We start from the raw sequence: 19,024 nt of genomic DNA, 5'->3' as shown, positions 1-19,024 counted from the left end.
TTGTCCTGGGCAAGCCACATTCCTAGATGTAGAGTGTGTGTCTGTCTGGTGCTACTGCACCTTTACTGGGGCACAAAGGCACACAGCATTGAACCTTGATGAGATCATCTGAGCTCCAGACCTAAGCGTCCATCAGGGATCTCTGATAATCTACTGAAAACGGTGGCTTTTGGGAAGTTGTTTGTCTGAATGAATAATAATGAGGGTTTTTGAATTTTTATTTTCATTTATTCTTTTGAAAGAAGATGTTAGGGGAACCTCCCGATGATTCTGATATGAGCTTAATAAAAACTTTAGAGGCGGCTCTTCAATAAATGTTTTGAAGGAGGCTGACTTCACTGTATTCATTATGTGACCCCTTCTCATAAGTATGCTTAGAAAATGCCACCAAGAAGAAAAACTTTAAAATATGTCCTCAAATCGATCTTATTGGGAGGGGTTGGTCAGTATTCGATCCTTTGCAGTTTCACAGTGTAGCAAGGTAAGAAGAGATGAAACTAAGCAGGGCAATGAGGTCCTTAGGTGGCCTGGTCCACTGTGGCCGTGGAGAGGTGTGCCCACTGAGTACCACAGAGTCCTGATGACGGAGGCCAACATTTCAAACAACTGCAAGCTTGACAGTGACATGCAAATTAAAGGCTCTCTATTTTCATAAGTTGTAGGACTATGCAAACAAAAAAAAAATGGAAAGAGAAGAAAAACAAAGGAAGAGAAAGAGAGGGAGGCTATCACATAAGTTAGAAAATAAAGTCAGTATATTGAAAGCGCCTAGCTCAGGGGAGAGAAATAGCAGCACAAAGCTAGGTAAGTTAGGGCACGAGGTCATTGAAAGTCCACTGGGAGACGCCAGTCTTAGGCAGGACACAGTCTCACCATGGGCGAGTGGACAGGGCGTGGCTAGCGCGAGCCCCTTTCTCAGAGGGCAGTGGAGAGCACTGATACTCAGAGGTCAGAGGTCATGCTTTTCTAGAATGAACTGGGAATGCGTCTCACACAGACGAGAAATCTCTGGGTCTCCAGATATAGGAGAGAACCGTGACGGACATACTCAAATATTTTCAAGAATTTGAAATGAAACAGTTTCCTCCCCCCACCCCCATTTTCTAATTTTCTAGTTTTCTCAGGAGACAGTCAAGAACAAAAGTAAAAATGGTCAGAGATTTTGATTCAGTAAAACAATGAAATCCTGATTTTTTTTTCTTCCTTTTCCTCAACCCTCTTTTTCTGAGATCTGGAGATTTTCTAGCTGAGATTGGAAGACACCCTCCAAGGATGCCAAATTCTGGCCCCTGGTCGGCCTTCTTATCGGGTATAATCTCATGGGGAAAAAATTCTGTTTGCAGCCCAGCCGGACCAGGTGTTGCCCATTCTGTATCTCCACACGCTGTGCCTCCTTGTCATAGACTCAGCATGCTGATGATTCTGTCCATGTGTTTCTTTCAACTTGCCCCCTCAATGTTCTGATAAATGTTCACTGGGCTGCATTTCTATGCAGGAGAACAGCCAAGAGAGCAATCACAGTCCAACCTAAGACATTAACATGTACACATTCAATTATCTGAGAAGTTGAGATCAACAGTAAGCTTTCCCTCCTTTGGGCAGAACCTTCCTCTTGTAATGAAAAACCTTCCCAGGTTCTGCCTGATTCCCACTCATCCTCATCAAAACCTGATAACTTGAGAGTTGGTGGCTCTATTTCTTATTAGGGTTAATAGTTCATATAACTTTCAAGTTCATTAAGCAAGCTTTGCAATTGTAGACTGAGAGATATTTTTAAAGACTATCTGTGGTCCACACTTTCACAAAATTACTTATTTAAAGTCTATTTTTCTTGGTGTTATTTTGAGTACTCCTCCAAGCTGTGCATGCTCCCCTCAAGGAAGGCCACACTTAGTCTGATCAGAGGACAAGTCTCCCTCTATAAATATGCATCTATACACATTATCTGCACACATATTTTACCAGGCCGGTGAGAGCTCTGTCACATTTCTCCAGACTTTCACCAGCAGATTGGTGATCACGAGGCAGATGGCCTTGTGTGGTACAGAGCAGGAGAGGGCTTCTTAGAGAAGGCAGCAGCCACAGTCAACCCCGAGAGGCTGCCCGTGGCGCAGCTGTTCATTGTTGTCAGCCTTCTTCAAGTTACTGCTCTTGTCATGCCCCCATTAAATGGATGTATCTATCATCGAGTTTACACGAAAGCAACCCTGCATGGAGACACATGGTTGAGCAGATTCCCTGCAAAGAAGATGCTCTTTGGAGACAAGCCAAATCATGAAAGCAACAAAGCGCTGAACTTTCTGCCAGCCACATTATGGGCTAAAGAGACAATGGCAATCAAATCAGATCTGTTAAACAAGCAAAACATAATTGGCAACTATCAGAAGACGATCTGAAATGTAAAATCACAGTACCTCATGAAAAAGTTAAACCTCATCCAAGGTTCCTATAGCGTTTTGGGATTACTAGCCAATTACTGAACATTTTTATTTTTTTATTTGTTTTTAAAGATTTATTTATTATGTATACAGTGTTCTGCCCGTATGTATCCCTGCAGGCCAGAAGAGGGCACCAGATCTCATTACAGATGGTTGAGCGCCACCATGTATTTGCTGGGAATTGAACTCAGGACCTCCGGAAGAGCAGTCAGTGCTCTTAACCTCTGAGCCATCTCTTCAGCCCCTGAACATTTTTATAATTAAAAACTTCTCTCTCTCTCTCTCTCTCTCTCTCTCTCTCTCTCTCTCTCTCTCTCTCTCTCTCTCTCTGTGTGTGTGTGTGTGTGTGTGTGTGTGTAGGGGAGGCTATACCTTCAAAAACATTTTATTAAAAATGTGACTAATCAAAAAAATTGAGACCACTGGCTTATTTCTATTTCTAAACATTTATTTCTGATTATTCTAGTTGTAGAAAGCTTAGAAATGCAAGAAAATATCAAAGGTAAAATAATTTTTTCAAGTCCTTGCCACCATGAAATACACACTATTAGCCCTTGTCTTCTGCTCTCTCCTGTCATGACGAATTCATATGAATGCCTTTCACAGAGGGGCTGAGTCTATAGACTTCACAGGGCTGCACTCTGGGTCTCTGTCTATCATCCGAGACAAGCAGCCCAAGAAGGTATGTCAGGAATGCAGCCACATCCTGGTACCGAGCCTAACAAACCTGGGACTAGTTTCACTTCCATGGTGGGCACATTATGATGTCATTCCAGGTGATAATGTGAAAGTCACATATGCCACCATGACTGAGCAGCAAGAGGCAGGGCAGCAGTTTGGGCTTTCTGAATGTTTAAGTTCATTAGCGCATCTCAGCCATCAGTGTGATACGGCAGAGGAGCCATGCTTAGATGGCCAGATGTCAGGGTAGTGGGCCTGCTCCACTTCCAGTAATCCCTAGAAACTTGGACTGTGTCCACCAAATGCCTTCCTTTAGCAACAAAACCAGAGCTGCACTGTCCCGGCTGGTGTCAGTGCTGACGTGGCTCTTTTCACAGAAACCACCCTCAATTTCACACTCTGAAGTTTCTCCAGGAATGAGTCCCTCATCACCACACTGAGGCACAGTTGGTTATTTGAGACAATCTCATCGCCCTTAAAAATACCTTCTGACCATCCAACTTGAGGCAGAGCTTCCCATAGGTCTGCAGGATTTCCATTTCTGTCTAGGATTGGATGCAGCTGCTCCCTCCGGCTTTCTACCTGCTCCCAAGTGGGAACCAGACCCTCTGATGCAGCAGCTCCCTCCGTCTTTCTACCTGCTCCCAGTGGAGACCAAGCCCTCTGATGCAGCAGCATCCTCCAGCTTTCTACCTGCTCCCAGGTGGAGACCAGGCCCTCTGATGCAGCAGCTCCCTCGTCTTTCTACCTGCTCCCAGGAGGGGACCAGACCCTCTGAAACCTGATGTCATATTTCATGTCAATAGATGCAAAACCAAACTACTATTTTTATCCCCTTCATTTTATCAGCCCCTCACGCTATTTGCCCACCACATACCAAGTGTTTTAAGGTACCGTTCCATACTAGGGGAGGGGATCTTGTATGTAGAATAGCAAAAGAATACAGATTCTGTAAATGAAATAAAAACCCCTCTACCAACATTTGAGTTGATCCTAACTTTAATGTATTTGACTTGTATTTCTTTAAAAGGCTATTCTCTACATACGCTACGGATTGTCTTTCTTCTTGGAGCTGCCGACTTCACGGCTACTGTGTGATGTCCTCTAATGCCTAGCCTGCGTACATCAGCTAAGGCGGCTGCCTAACTTGAAAACCTTCGCTCATGGAACCAGGGAGCCAGTGACTTTCCTTTAAGAACCCCACACCCAGCCGTGCAGTCTTTTAGGAACCAAGCAAGATGTAATGAACAGTGACAAAAAGCTGTCCAGTGAAGTGACCCACACCAGGAAGTGAGCAGGGGGGCTCTGCTCAGCAGTCAGGATGGAGGGGACTCGTGGGATGTGAGTCCTGTGAGTTCTAAAGTGACGTCTAATACACATCCCTCTGATTTCTTCACGCTGCCTACCACTCTGCAGCTGCAGCAGTGGCCTGGGCCGTCATCCTCCCCGCTCCTCCCTTCCCGTCTGCTCTGCGGCTTCCCTGTACCTCAATGGTGTACTGCTCGAAGATGCGCAGCTGCAGGAAGATGTCCAGCTTGATCTTCCGCTCGTGAAACAGTTCTTCCATCTGCACCTGGGCATCGTCCAGCTGCTGGAGGACAGACTCGATATGGCTGATAGAGCTAGTGTGGGGCGTCTTGTTGTTGGACACAGCTGAGTCCCTGTGGCAGAGCACGGGAAGGAGAGAGAGGGGGGCCTTGCTGCGTTAAAAGTGATGGAGGAGCAGGGCGGTTCTCCGCACCTGGGCAAAGGGGATGCGAATCAGGTTAGTCTTTTAACAGACTCTCAGAGGGCCACTGTGGCCTGACACCATCTTCTTAGCAGGAAAATCAGAGATGAATGAATTCACCCTTTTGGAATTCATACTTTTATTTCCAAGATTTGCTGCTCTTCTATCCTCAAAGGGATAGAAGGAAATAAACTGAGAGAAAGGTCATAAAACATCAAAAAAATAGAATGACTCCATATATATGGGTAGTCTTAAGATACAGCTTTAACACACACACACACACACACACACACACAATACAGAACACATAAAAGTAGACAAAGGACTTTGAAAAGCAAAGCCAAAAACCTTCCTATTTCTACCTCGTGGGACTGTAAAAATAAAATGGCATCATGGATACCAAAATTATCCGCCTACTTCACAATGCTGTGCTTACACTGTGGGCTGGTGTTCTGAAACAGACTTCAAGCCACAGTTAGGAAAGCATAGGATCTAAAGCCTGTAAACACGGTTTAGGTTCCTGCGCTGACCTATCTAGGCTGCTGGCCCTGGGAAATCACCATCCCCAGCCCCAGCCACCTCTTTTGACAAATGGACTTCATCTCTCCCTCCTCACCCCACATTTTTGCCATGAAGTAGGCAGTTGTGTGAACTGTGGCCAGGTACAAGCAATGAGCCATGATTAAGCCTGAAAGAGCACAAGGAAGTGTCAAGGGTTTCCCTAGGGACAAGGGACAAGGATTTCAGAGAGGATGGATTTTGGTTTGGCAGAAGGGAGGAGACTGTTCCCTCAGTGGCCCCTATAAAAGAAGTAGGGATAAGAGACGAGACACGTTGCAGAGTGGAACCAGGTTACGAAGAGATGGACTTGTTCAGGAAAATGACTTTGGAGGTGGTGAGACCACCAAAGAGACACTTAAAGGAAAGTTATAGAGCTTATGAAACGTAAATTCTGTAGAACCCAGAATCCAGAACTTTAAAATGTGAAATGAATCTGCACACATTCACCTTGTGACGCTTTGTTTCTTACACAACGTAGGAGGTGGATGGACAAAGGAGAAAGCCACAGTGTAAAATTCTCTCCATAGCGGTCCTGAAGGCCAGGCACTTTTAGTTTGGGCTTGTCTCAGAAGCAGCAGGGCCAGAGCACACACCATCTGTTCCTGAAGCGCCTAAGGGCTCTTATGTCAAGTAGCTCTTCCTGTGCCACTCAGCGCGCTCCTAGGCCGACCTCCTAACCCGCTCTTGGTGCATCAGAGCAGGAATCAGGCACAGTTTCTGTCTCCACTACTGTGTAAATACTCCAGTCATAAAAAAAAAAAACAAAAAAAAAAACATGAGGTGTGGCTAATAATATTCACTGTGTGTTTGCCGAACGTCTTGCTATTGGGAGGATCAGGCTGTTCTCTCAGATCACTCCCTTGTACGGGTCTCCGGAAGGAAGACAACGATTTCTACCCTGGTGTACAGCAACGGCACGGTGTCATACTAGGAATCACAGAGATGAGCCACAGCTGTCTCAGAACTCTAAGGAAGAGTGTCAGAAACACCGAGGACACAGAGAAGCCATGCTCCTGAGGTAGAGGAGAGACCCTGCCTGTGTCCTCTGAGACCCACTCATGTCATACTCTTTGAAAGTTCTGGTGCCAGGGAGGGAAGTATAAGACACAGTCAGGCAGTGGACAAACGGATGTTACTGGGCTAGGCAAGAGTCAGGCCAATGGATAAATGTGGGTGTCGCTGGCGCTCTGGACATGTGTATATGGTACTTGCTAAACAAATCCATCAACTTAAGCCTTGTGGAGCCGTCACCACTCACATCGTGGCCTCCACCACCGCTGTGCAGCCTTCAGCCCTTGGGCACTGTGCAAGACTAGCAGTGGGGAAGAACGTGTGGCTTCTGCAGGCTCAGCCCTACAGAATAAATCCAGCCAGCCAGTTTGTGAAAAGTATTTCAAAGAGAAGACAAAACCATCATAGAATCCTACAGCTGGCAGAGAGTCCAGAGTACGTGCCTTAATTATACAAACAGGCAGCCGAGACGTAGCAGGCTAAGTGACTGCCCACTGGTTAGGCTTTGCGTTAAAAGCAAATGACAGTAGAGTTTCCTAGGTAGGCAGACAAAACCACCATGCATTATATATTCATGAAGGTGAACTGGGGGGACAGGCAAAGAGGCTTGTTAGTATGCAACAGGAAAATTTAGTACATCTCGTGTGCATGTTTAGAATAGAAATGATTAATTTCCAACAGGACACAAAAAACTTGCCAGGGCCTCCTAAAGGTAATTTTTCATTGTTTATTTAATTGGACAGTTGGTATGGGGGAAAGGCTTTCTCCAGTTGAAGTAATACCCTCAGGCCTGAGGGCTGGCCTGGGACTTGTTGATGAGATTATTTCTGTCTATAGCTGGCAGAGGTCCCAGCAGTTGGTGATTTGGGGGCAGGAACAATTCCCTGAGGGCAGGCATCATTAGCGCCATCAAACCTTATTTATGCAGCACCTGGGCGTGGGACTGGTTGCTGAGGGCTCGCCTAAGGCTTAGTGACAGTTTATCTGAGGAGTCAGTGCCCTTGACAGGGACAGAAACTAGACATTGATGCCAACAGAAAACAATCAATGGTGTGTGCAATTCCAAACACTCAGCTTTCAACAGGGTTTTTTCCTGTTGTACTCATTTATGTGTGCCAAAGTTGACAACGAAGGAGTTTCATTATCTAGACAGTAAGGGACTATGAGAAGGTCACAGTGGACCTTCCCTACATCCTTAGGAACCCAAAGCAAAGCAATGGGGCTACAGAATTCAGAGTTCAGCCCAAGATCAAAGGATAGATGTGAGGAGCGGAGGAGGCCCTAAGTGTGTGAAGGGCTGAGTGGGTGTGTGTTGTTGGCACAAGCTGGCCATATCAAGGACCATAGCCTCAGACCCACGGGAAAATGACAAGGCCTCCCCAGACTCTACAAGATGAGGCTCAAAGGGATGGTATCCTCTGGTCTGTGTGGATGGTGAAAATAAATGCACAAAATGTTCACTGTAGATTTCTCCCCTTGGATATTTATGGTCTGGAGACTGCTCCCCAATAGAGGCTGCTGCTACTGAGATTAGCTAAACCTCTGTCTTTGATTCAGGTGTATACCATAAACCCTGCCTCCTTGTTTAGCTGTCTGGGAGAATCCCACTTCTAAGTCTAACCGTATAAAATAAACACACTGAGCTTCCAGAGCCGCTGCTGAGATGTCTCCATCAAAGACTCCAGTTCACTCGACCCCAGCTCCTTTTCTTTGTTCCCTTCATTCTCCATCCCCGGAGCTGTGCTGGATGCAGCAGCAGCTGGATAACACTGCATTTAGTAATGTGTAACTCTCTGCATGGCCAAATATGTCATTATTCTTAATGAAAATGCCATTCTTAGAACTTTCTTTGAATGCTTCGGTCTAAACTCAAACTGGATGAGGTAAAGGCATGTGTACGTCTTGCAGACAAAGCAATGGAAGCTCACATAAGACAACAAAGCAGGCTGTGGCCGAATCAAGACAGACAGGACTTATCTTGTATCTAGCCCGAGGTATTTCCCACAGGAAATCACTGCCCATGCTGACCTGGCCTCGGTGGGCTCCCCCAGGGAGGGAGGCGCTGACCTGAGCTGCTGTATCAGGTCTTCGCCTTCCTTGATGACATTAAGAGTGGCATCCAGGGTGGCGGTCTGCTGCTGCTGGAACTGCTTGATCAGCTCCTGGACCGCATCCACAGAGTCTGCGCAGACATCCTCCAGCATCTCCTTCTGCAGGTCTTCCATCCATGTCCACAGCTGTGTGGGAGAGAGCAGAGACTCTACTCAGGGCTGAAGAGAGAGGTCGGCGCTGGGGCAAGGGCAACGAAAACTGGAGAGGAGCCACATCCTAGACCAGGAGCTGCTGTCGTCATCAGCATACCTATGGGCCAGAGTGTGTGTCTACACTGATACTCAGTACCCACCTTTGCCAAGTTCACTTCCTGAGTATTGACACTGCCTAAGGATGGGAAAACCAAATATTTCGGGGGAAACCTGCAGGCCTGTTTGAACAAATCGATGATTACTTATCTTTGAGAGACCAGGATGGACAGGAGACTGGAGTAGACGAACATTTTATCTTTTAGAAAAGAGCACGTGGAGGGTTCTGCACACTTCCTCTAGGCAGCTAGAGACTTGCTTCCTGGAAATTGATCATATTGTATAGAAATTGATCATATTGCAAATATGCAAAAGGATGCCACCTGGTAAGAGCCAAGTAGAGATGAAGTGTAGCCTATGTCCCGCTAAACTCTTGTTCTTTTGCCATTGCTAGTTGACTTGGAAAGTTGGTAGTAAAGGTGCAGGGTTTCTACATTTCAGTGAGAGTGGAAGACATTTCCACCTTCTATTCAAGATGGTGAGATGGGGTCAAGATGACATGAGCAGACAGACAACTTTAAAGAAGCCAAACCTAGTGTTTTGAATAAATGAGCCCAGAAGCAATGAAGGACCAGAGGAATTACTGAGAACTTATTCACCAATTGCTTGTTCACCTAGAAAAATGTGTTTTTTATTTCTAGACCTCTGGATCCAATAGAGCTGTATCATGGCCCATTGCTCTGTACTTGAATACATGGCCTTTGCTCTGTCCATTCTTTCTCCTAGAACACACATGGTTCTAAACTAAAATCGCTATACACAAAAGGATGGGACTAATATGAGAATCTCTGGGACCTCGTTAGGATAGAAAGGTTAAGAGAGCCCTTTAATGATGAAAGTAGGCTAGCTTTAACCAGTGAAGCCAGAAATGGTCGGCCAGAGCTGCTGTCCTTCCTGCTTACCAGGGCAGCCTAAAATAGGGCAACCAAGAAAAGCTGGAGGGAAGGGGATAGCCAAGGAAGAGAAATGGGGAGGGCTGGGGTGGCAATGTTGGCAGTAAGGATTGTGGACGAGTGGTTTATGTTCTTACTTCTTCCTGCTGATTGGCTGTGGGTTGCATGTGGTAATCTTTCCGGGATGCTGAAAGGTAGCATCATCTCCACAGGCAAGCTTCCCCCTTAGCCACTTGGAAGAGATTGTTTTATTCCCTTTGTTCTGTTTTATTTCTGCCAATAGCTTTAGTTTCTTGCATAACTACCATGCCAGTTTGGTAGCTGTGATGGAAGATGACGTTGTTTCACTCTTGAGACCCTCATCCTTTCTGAAGACTCAGCTGATGTAGCTGGAGTCTGGGGAAGGCGGGTCAACAAACGTGTACATATGTGTTTGTGATGTATGCGTTTCTATGAGAAACAAAGGGTATATAGACTGATTTCAAAAGGAAAGACACAAAATGAAGTGGGCATTTAATACAGCTGTCCAATTTAAGAACTGATACAGTTACTTTGGTCATATTTAACTTAATACTCACATTCTTATTACAAAAAACATCTAAAAAATGATACTTTGAATGCCCAGGGATGACAAAACTCCCATGGAAACACAGCAAGGAAAGAGAATTCTGTCTGGACAGTCTCTGCAGACAGATGACCTGGATTCCAAGGCCTTGTCTCAAGATGTGGGCTAGGACATTTCTCCCTTCCCCAGCTCTCTAGACCAGCAACCTGCCTATTGCCCATGTAGCCTGAGAAAAAGGAGATACTCAAAGACCTGTATAATCTGTGCTGATCTCTGGGTGTATAAGGACACAAGCATATTCCTGTCATCTGTCTTTATCAAGTAGTTCTTCTCTTTAAGTGATTATTAAAAATACATGATTTGATATAGATGCAATACTCATAAAGTTCTCTGAAATAAAATTAAGCAAAATTCATAATAAAAGTTGTGATTTTTAAGGGGTAAAGTGCTTGCTAATAGGATTATTCATGGTTGCATATCAATAATAGAAATCTATATTAAGGATTTATTTTATAACTTAAGTGTGTGTCCATGTTTCTGTGAATGTGGATGTGCCTACAGGTGCCCATAAGGGCTAGAAAAAGTTGTCAGATCTCTTAGAGCTGGAGCCACCCAGTATGGGTGCTGAGAATCAAACTTGGGGGTCTCTGAAAGAGCAACACGTCCTCTTAACTACCGAGACATCTTTCCAGTCTACAAGTATAATTCTTAAGAATCAAGCACAATGCCTTAAACTTCTTAATAGCCTTTATTATATGTGATCAAAATTGTGGTCATGCTGGAGGGTTATATAATAATCTTTGGCTATGTGGGTTCTCAAATGGCCATGTAATACTTTACTACACTGGTTGCACTATGATTTGTTCAGCCAGTCGTTTAGTGTGAAACATTTATGTAGTCTCTAATTATTCAAGACTGAATAACACTGTAATGAAATGAGCAGATGATTTTAGTCATCGGAGTCCTTTGGTTGAAATAATTCACACAATAAGGCCAATAGGATTTTAAAAAAACCCTTTAATCTGAGGAAGAAATGAGATTGAATGTTATCTTTTTCATATCCTCTATTTCCTCTCTGAATCTAATTAGAGTAAAACCTTTTGATGTGGGAAGCAGACAGAGGTAAAATTATGAACATTGGTCTGCAGAGTCATAGGGAATCTAAGGTTAAATCATTTATAAAGATGGACATTTAGTTCTCACACAGAAATCTCCCATAAATGGAGTTTCCATTCCATAAATCTTATATCCCATGATAACATTCTATTCCATGTCAGCACTAGGACAAACCTTTAACAAATGATTGGAGGAAGAAAGGAAGAAAAGGGGGGAGGTAAACTGGAAGGAGCTGGCCTTAGCAGAGGGAACCTGCAACAACCCCAGGGCTGCTCAGGGCCCCAGAGCAAAGCTGAGCAGGTGTTCCTTCAGTAACTACAATTCACTGAAGGAGGGAAGGAGGGGACAGCCATGGCAAGCCAGGATCCTCTAGGAAATTAGTATACGAGTAGATATTTGTCTTAGAGACAAGCAGGAGTCAAGGGTGAATGGCCCCGGCACCAAGGAAAGGGCTTACTTATCAGTCTTGAGAGGTATAAATCCACCTGGAGGATCAAACCTCAGGGGTCCTTCATCAGAACAGGGGAGCTTGCGCCCACCTACCCACCCACGATGCACTCTGTCTGCTAGGCAGCTCCCTATGAAAGCTCCTGCTGGAGATTCAGGTTCCTCACCCTGCCCCCTTTATTGTCCAGTGAGATGAAATCAAAGAACTGGGGTGAATGAAAATATGTGTGGCAGTATGGGGGTCCCTCTCTTTCCCTCTCTCTCCCATTTCCTTGTTTATGGTGAGATCACTGGGATCCTGTTGTCAAAGAATGCTAGCATGTCTACATTTCTCAGTCATGACCTACTTCCTCATCAAGATCCTGTAAAGGAGGAGGAGAATGAGGAGGAGGAGAAGGAAGAACAGAGGAGAGGTGGAGACTAGGAAGAAAAAGACAGCTACAGACAGTAGTTACAAAAGCAAGCAATGCACAGGTTTGTACATTAATTCACAAATTTGATATCCAAAATGCTCTGAAGATGCCAAATCTCTCATGCTGTTATTTCAGATTTTTGTATCTGGTATGTTGAACAGGAGTTCAGAAGGTGCTTGAAGCCTCAGCTGTACTACTGAGATACTCTATAACCTTAGACAAGTCTCTTTCTTAACATTCCTCATTTGAGATTATGGCTAATAAAATCTATAAGTTATCATGAAGATTAAACAAGGTGATGTATTTGGCTAGTAGCAGGTATTTAATAACACCAGAGCCCAGTACACATTTACAATGAGTCAAACCTTAGATGAGGAAAATCACCTATACTACTTCAGGTTTACTTATTATTATTAATTATTATTATCAACCTCTAATGGGGAAGAGAAAATGAAACAAACAGAAGAAGAATTTGGATTTATGGCAGAACTTAGAGCACCAAGTCTGTTTAAATTATTTCATAAAGAAGGGAATCTAGGGCTGGGGACACAAGAGAGCTGCACAAGTTCAAGTAGCTTCCTAAGAGAGGATCTGGAACAGAATCCAAGTCTTCTCATTCCACTTACAGAAGCCAGGCCATGCAGCTAGATAGCGCTCCCAAGACCAGGTTGCCGGGAGTGGGGGAGTGGGGGGGAGGTGGGAGGTGTGGGGGGGAGTTTCACTGCCATGGGAACTGGTGGCAGACAGCCTCCAAACAGGCCACAACCTGCTCTGGAGGAGTGTGACTCTGATCATTCACACTCCATTGCTTTACCCAAAGACCCTTAATGAGGAGGGCATCCTCATTAAGAGATTGTCATTGAGAGTCAAGCAAACTGACAACCAGGCAGGAAGCCCTGGATTAGAGTTAATCCCCTTGCTTTACAGACACTCATCTGAAAGTGACTGTGGGCCCTGTGGAGATGAAGCAGAGCCACCTTCAGTGAGCTCACCGGGGCCTTGATCTACCCAGAGAATCTCAGTTTAGAAAACATTATCTTTGCATGCTTTTCCCTGCTAGGCACTGCAACGACCCACAGTGGTTCTGACAAGTGTCAGAAGAGCCCATGGATTGGTGTCGGCTTCTTAACGCGCTCCCAAACCAAAAAAATCAACTTAATTAAGTAGGGTTACTTTTCTTCCTGAGCAGCAATCAAACCTTAATTAATACCCTATTAAAATAAAATCCTAGGGGAACATAAACATGCGTCCACCAAATGAGTTCCTCTGCCAAGGATGTTACCACATGAGATGCTAAATGGACCTCCTTCCTGTCCACTTACTCAGTGGCAGAGTGCCCCTTGGTAATCAGAAATGGAAAGCAATCACAGGCTTACCACCTCCTCCTCCTAGGGGACCTCCACCCTGCCAAGCACTTGCTGGACCCCCCCACCCCCACCACTCCCCTCTCCTTTCTCCAAGTGATGAATGATTCTGTCTTGGATTTATCCAGATGCTGCGAAGGACATCTCAGTCCCACCTCCCTTACTGCCCATCATCTCTGTTCCAGACAACATAAACATCAATTTTAATACCCGCCTCCCTGGCCCTGAGCCACAGACCCTATGGCGAAGACTCAGTGTTTTAAAGGATCTGTAAAACAGAGCTAGTGAGATGGCTTGGTGGGTGGGAGTGTTTGCTTCCAAGTCTGAGAACCTGAGTTTGAGCCCAGGATCCACGTGCTGGAAGGAAAGAGTCAACTGGGGCAGGCTGACCCCTGACCTCCATAGTTATGCAATGGTACACACAGTATTCTACTCCTCCCCGCAAATAAATGTAATAACGTTTTTATTTTAAGAAACCTGTAATGTCAGAATAGAATATACTTGAAAAGTCCAAATGTTCCTTGCTGGTAGCAAGACACCTGATCAAACTACTGTAATTGATTTCTGACTGGAAGAAGCAACGAAGAGAAACAGGTTATGCGGTAGGACATTTTTGTTCTTACAGCTCCTCTTTCACCTCTGATTGTCTATACCAAAGGTTTTGAAATGTCTTGAGCTGCGGGCAGAACTTTCCAGTTTAAGTCCCCCCAAACCACCTGCCTCTATTGCTCTTCCTTCTCTAGAGAGGATGGGAGAGGATTTGGTAGTGACCTAAAAGCAGGTTATCAGACACAGAGTGCTTGAAGGCTACTATCCCATAGCCCCTTAGGACACTGGGTAGGAGTGCAGTCCACTTTCCCAGGAAGCCTGACTAATCTCCCCCCCCTCCGGGGAGGGGGGCAGCACAGCCTCTCACCCCTTACCTCTTTGGTGTGTGTGTGGAAGGAGACTGACATGTCCAGGAGAAGCTTCCGCTGCTCCACCCTGCGCACAAAGTCTTGGATGCGCACCTCCAGGTGTCGGGCTGCCTTGTAGATCTCCTCCGGATCACATTCCCCAGTCTGAGCCAGCTGCTCGGCTGCTTCTAGGAGCTTGTCCGCATTGGTGTACGTATTCTGCCAGCAACAACAGGGAGGCAAAGTCAACTTGCAGCCAGGGAACAAGCTTCGCGCCTTCTCACAGCCCACCCCGGGGCTCCCAGAAGAGTGGGCCCAGAGGGCGGAGGGAGGCGCTGAGCCGACAGCTTCCCGATCTGGCACCACTATGAGTGCGCGGAGCTGGCACCTCGCCTCCTAGCAGGCAAGGAGTGGGCTGCTACACACAGCGGGCATTGGTTAGGAGCCTTGCCTGCATCTGGGATGTCTCAGAGGTGCAGCGTCCCTAGAGATAAGAAGGGAGGCCTGTGAGAACCTCCATACCCCCTTTGCTCCCAATTCCCCTCACAGAACCCCTTCATGGTCCTCACATCTCAGGCTTCCAGAGTCGGAAACAGCACATCCACAAGGATGCTCTGTGCTTCTGTATGAGAGCCATGAAAGCACCAACTAGGAGGCTTGCTTTGCCCCCGCCCCCAGCTCCCTACCACTCTGTTGTTTATCTTTGGAAAAAGAACTAGCTCCTTGGAAGGAAGGGAAGCAGGCCACAAGCAGGGGGAGGAGATAGAGATTAGCTCCTATGCTCCTGTGAAGGGTGCATGCTTGCCGGCTGCTTAGCGAGGGAATCTGGTGGACTTGATTATCGTGAGCTACTGTGTCCCATGCACATACGGATGCACTCATGCCTCCGACACCGTCTGTACACAGGGTGGTATTCTCACAAGCATTTCAAAAGACAAGCCACTTGCAATTATTGCTCATCACGATGGCAGCCAGAGCTTTTAAAGTAGTTATTACATTGTGGATCATGAACACAACTCTTCCTCATTGGTTTACTCTTAATACAATTCTGACATCCAGTCTGCGACTCTGACACACATAAATTTACCCATCTCCCCCGGGTCGGCACACTTCCCTATGGCCAGGAACTGGTGCTAACTGGCTATGGGGACCTAGAAGCAGAAGTCACCAGCAAATACAAGATGAGTCAAGATTCAAAAGAGGCGACAGCCATAACTGTACAGAACTGATTTTGACTTCCCTGGGGATCTGAGTGTCAAGGGATGAATTATGGCCTAGAAACTAACACCAAGGATGACCCTCAGAAGGCTACTGACCCAGCTTCTCTGTCACTGAGAACGCGAAGCTGGTGATTAGGAATTCCCAGAGAGGTCCCAAGGCATTCTTAAGAAATACTGTTGGAGCAGCAATGGCCCAAGGCAAATGTTGTCCTAATGTCAGCCAGATAGGGTTCAAAGGAAAAATCATTTGTGCCAGCTAGGCAATTCATGAAAAAGCAATAACAAACAGACTAGCCTAATGTAAAGAAAGGGGCTCCTCCCCCTCAAACCTAAGAATGTTAATTCTAGACAGCAAATGAAAGAAGCTGTTCAGAGCCAATGGAGAAAGGTAGAGATGAGGAGGAGAGGTAAGGGAGGCCTCTGAGGTTGTGGGCCAAGTTTTAAAAAAAGAGTTTCTTAGGGTGTTAGACACAATATTCAGTCCAATAGACCTATATTTCTTGAGGAAGATTTTTTTTCAAGAATTCTCAGATTCCTGCCTTGAACCCTAGAGAATCTCAGAAGTACAAAGAAACTGGAGGTTAGAACTCTACATTTAATCCACTAAATAACATTTTGTTGCAAAGTTCACAAAATAAATGTGGTTTCTTTTTTTGTTTGTTGTTTTTGTTTTGTTTGGTTTTGGTTTTCAGTAAGGATTTCTCTATGTAGCTCTGGCTGTCCTGGAACTCACTTTGTAGACCAGACTGGCCTCGAACTCAAGAGATCTGCCTGACTCTGCCTCCCGAATGCTGGAATTAAAGACATGAGCCACCACTGCCTGGCTGAAATGAGTGTGTTTGAAAGTTGGATTTAAAACCAATAAGATGGGGGAAAAGCAAAGTGGAAGTGCCTGTTTAATGCAGGGTGCCCAGTACATCCTTATTTGTGAAAGGTTTTACTGGTTTAGCACAAACAGTCCTGGTTCCCAGAAACCCTCTAATTTTGGGGAAAAATAGGCCACCTGGTCACTTTAATACTAGCAGCATCACAAGCATCCTAGGAGGACAGAAGCATGTGACATCTACTTCATTCTAGGAGAATAAATTCACCGTGGAGAGAAACAGCACATAAACGAGGCACTAACATAACAGATAGGGGCTGGAGTTTCTTTTTTTTAAATTGATTTTTATTGAGCTCTACATTTTTCTCTGCTCCTCTCCCTGCCTCTCCTCTCCCCTTCAACCCTCCTCCAAGGTCCCCATGCTCCCAATTTATTCGGGAGATCTTGTCTTTTTTTTTACTTCCCATGTAGATTAGATCTATGTAAGTCCCTCTTAGAGTCCTCATTGTTGTCTAGGTTCTCTGGGATTGTGATTTGTAGGGTGGTCTTCTTTGCTTTATGTTTAAAAAACACTTATGAGTGAGTACATGTGATAATTGTCTTTCTGTGTCTGGGTTACCTCACTCAAAATGTTTTCTAGCTCCATCAATTTTCCTGCAAAATTCAAGCTGTCGTTATTTTTTACTGCTGTGTAGTACTCCATTGTGTAAATGTACCACATTTTCCTTATCCATTCTTCGGTGGAGGGGCATTTAGGTTGTTTCCAGGTTCTGGCTACGACAAACAAAGCTACTATGAACACAGTTGAGCACATGTCCTCATGGCACGATAGAGCATCCTTTGGGTATATACCCAAAAGTGGTATTACTGGGTCTTGAGGAAGGTTGTTTCCTAATTTTCTGAGAAATTGCCATACTGACATCAAAAGGGGCTGTACCAGCTTGCATTCCCATCAGCAATGCAGAAGTGTTCCCTTTTCCCCACAACCTCTCCAGCATAAGTTGTCATCAGTGATTTTGATCTTGGCCATTCTTACAGGTGTAAGATAGAATCTCAGAGTTGTTTTGATTTGCATTTCTCTGATGACTAAGGATGTTGAACATTTCCTTAAGTGTCTTTCAGCCATTTTAGATTCCTCTGTTCAGAGTTCTCTGTTTATGTCTATACTTCATTTTTTATTGGATTATTTGTTCTTTTGCTGATCAATTTCTTGAGTTATTTGTATATTTTGGAGATCAGACCTCTGTCTGATGGAGGGGGAGAGGCTGAAGTTTCTTGACAAGGTACAGGTGCTAAGATGAAAATGACTACCAAGTAAGGATAACAATAGCTAGAGTAAGCAGGTATTTTCACCTTGCCAAGAACTATCCTAAAATCTTACACATAGTTCTCCTTTAATTCTCATGATAACTTGAGAATTGATTCACTTTTTTCTCATGTGAATAAACCACAGAGAATTGCTGGTTAAGGGTACACAGCTTCAAAACAGTAGAACCAGCATTACCCTGCTCTGCCTTTCCCACAGTAGAGGCAGGTGTCTGTGGATAGGTTATGGTTTGTCAAAAGAGGAGATGGAAGGTCCAGAAACAAGACACTTTCTTCATGCCCAGGAGACTGTATGTTTATCCTGTACCACAGCCATTATCACACAGTAAAGGAACCATATATGAACAGGCCACCTTGTATTGTCATATGAACCCTGTAAAGGAAGGTTCTATATCTTATTCATCTTTGGTACTTCTAGGCCAGACACTAGGTCTGGTCCTCAGCGAGTATCTATCTACTGTTTATGGAGTAGACAAGAATAGTGTGTGAGTGTGGAATGCCCAGATAACTGAATCAACCTAACTAAAATTGGTTGGATCTGTGCCTAACCTTCTCCCCGATTATTACCTGAAAGAGCTTCTCAAATTCAATCCAGCAGATCTCCTGCCTACTTAAAAGTGTTTGGTGGTTTCCCATCCCCTTGGGACAGATGCCTTAGCATGGCATGTGGGGCCTTTCTTCATCTGACCCCGGTTTTCCCCTTTTGCATTAATGTACATCACCCTCCTATAAACTATCTGTCGATGAACTGCTTGTCTTTCCAAAACTGCTGGCAATGACTAGCTTGTGTGTGGTAGCATCTATTTCTTCTTTTGTTTTTCTACATGACCGACTCCCACTCCCCTCTTAACGCCCTGCCTCAGCAGCACTTCCACTAGGAAGTCCTCCCTTATACCTACTGTTTTTCTGGAGGCTAACTTACAAGTCCTTTTCTGGGCTTCTGAAAAAGTGATCTATACTGTCCCTCACTCCCATGGTACCTGTCATATTCTCCCCTGCTTAGGTCCAGATGATGTCTTCCACCTTTTTTTTATTACTTAGCATCAACAAAGTGTTCCATAAACATTAGTGAATAAATTAATAAATCAATCAATCCCCACTATTTCTGATATTCTGATATTCTACTCTGATCTCCATAAATTATCTGATATAAGACTTTACGTGTTAAAACTCATGTTTTG

At 44.9% G+C, this 19,024-nt stretch overlaps 1 protein-coding gene across 8 annotated transcripts in view; it reads right to left on the bottom strand.

The window, feature by feature from the left end:
- Positions 1-19,024, bottom strand: part of Kalrn (kalirin RhoGEF kinase) — a 589,603-nt gene that overhangs the window by 265,514 nt on the left and 305,065 nt on the right. For all 8 annotated transcript variants that reach the window (XM_038346659.1, XM_038346661.2, XM_038346663.1 and 5 more), the window contains exons 11-13: positions 14,502-14,693; positions 8,449-8,657; positions 4,606-4,780 (exon numbers count right to left, since the gene is read on the bottom strand). In XM_038346659.1, coding sequence (XP_038202587.1) covers positions 4,606-4,780; positions 8,449-8,657; positions 14,502-14,693 — 576 coding nt within the window. The remainder of the gene's footprint in view (positions 1-4,605; positions 4,781-8,448; positions 8,658-14,501; positions 14,694-19,024) is intronic.

Source organism: Arvicola amphibius, chromosome 10 (assembly GCF_903992535.2).
Source record: "Arvicola amphibius chromosome 10, mArvAmp1.2, whole genome shotgun sequence".
Lineage (NCBI taxonomy): Eukaryota > Metazoa > Chordata > Mammalia > Rodentia > Cricetidae > Arvicola > Arvicola amphibius.
Note: the sequence above shows the minus strand (reverse complement) of the source record. Positions and strands in the feature narration are given on the sequence as shown.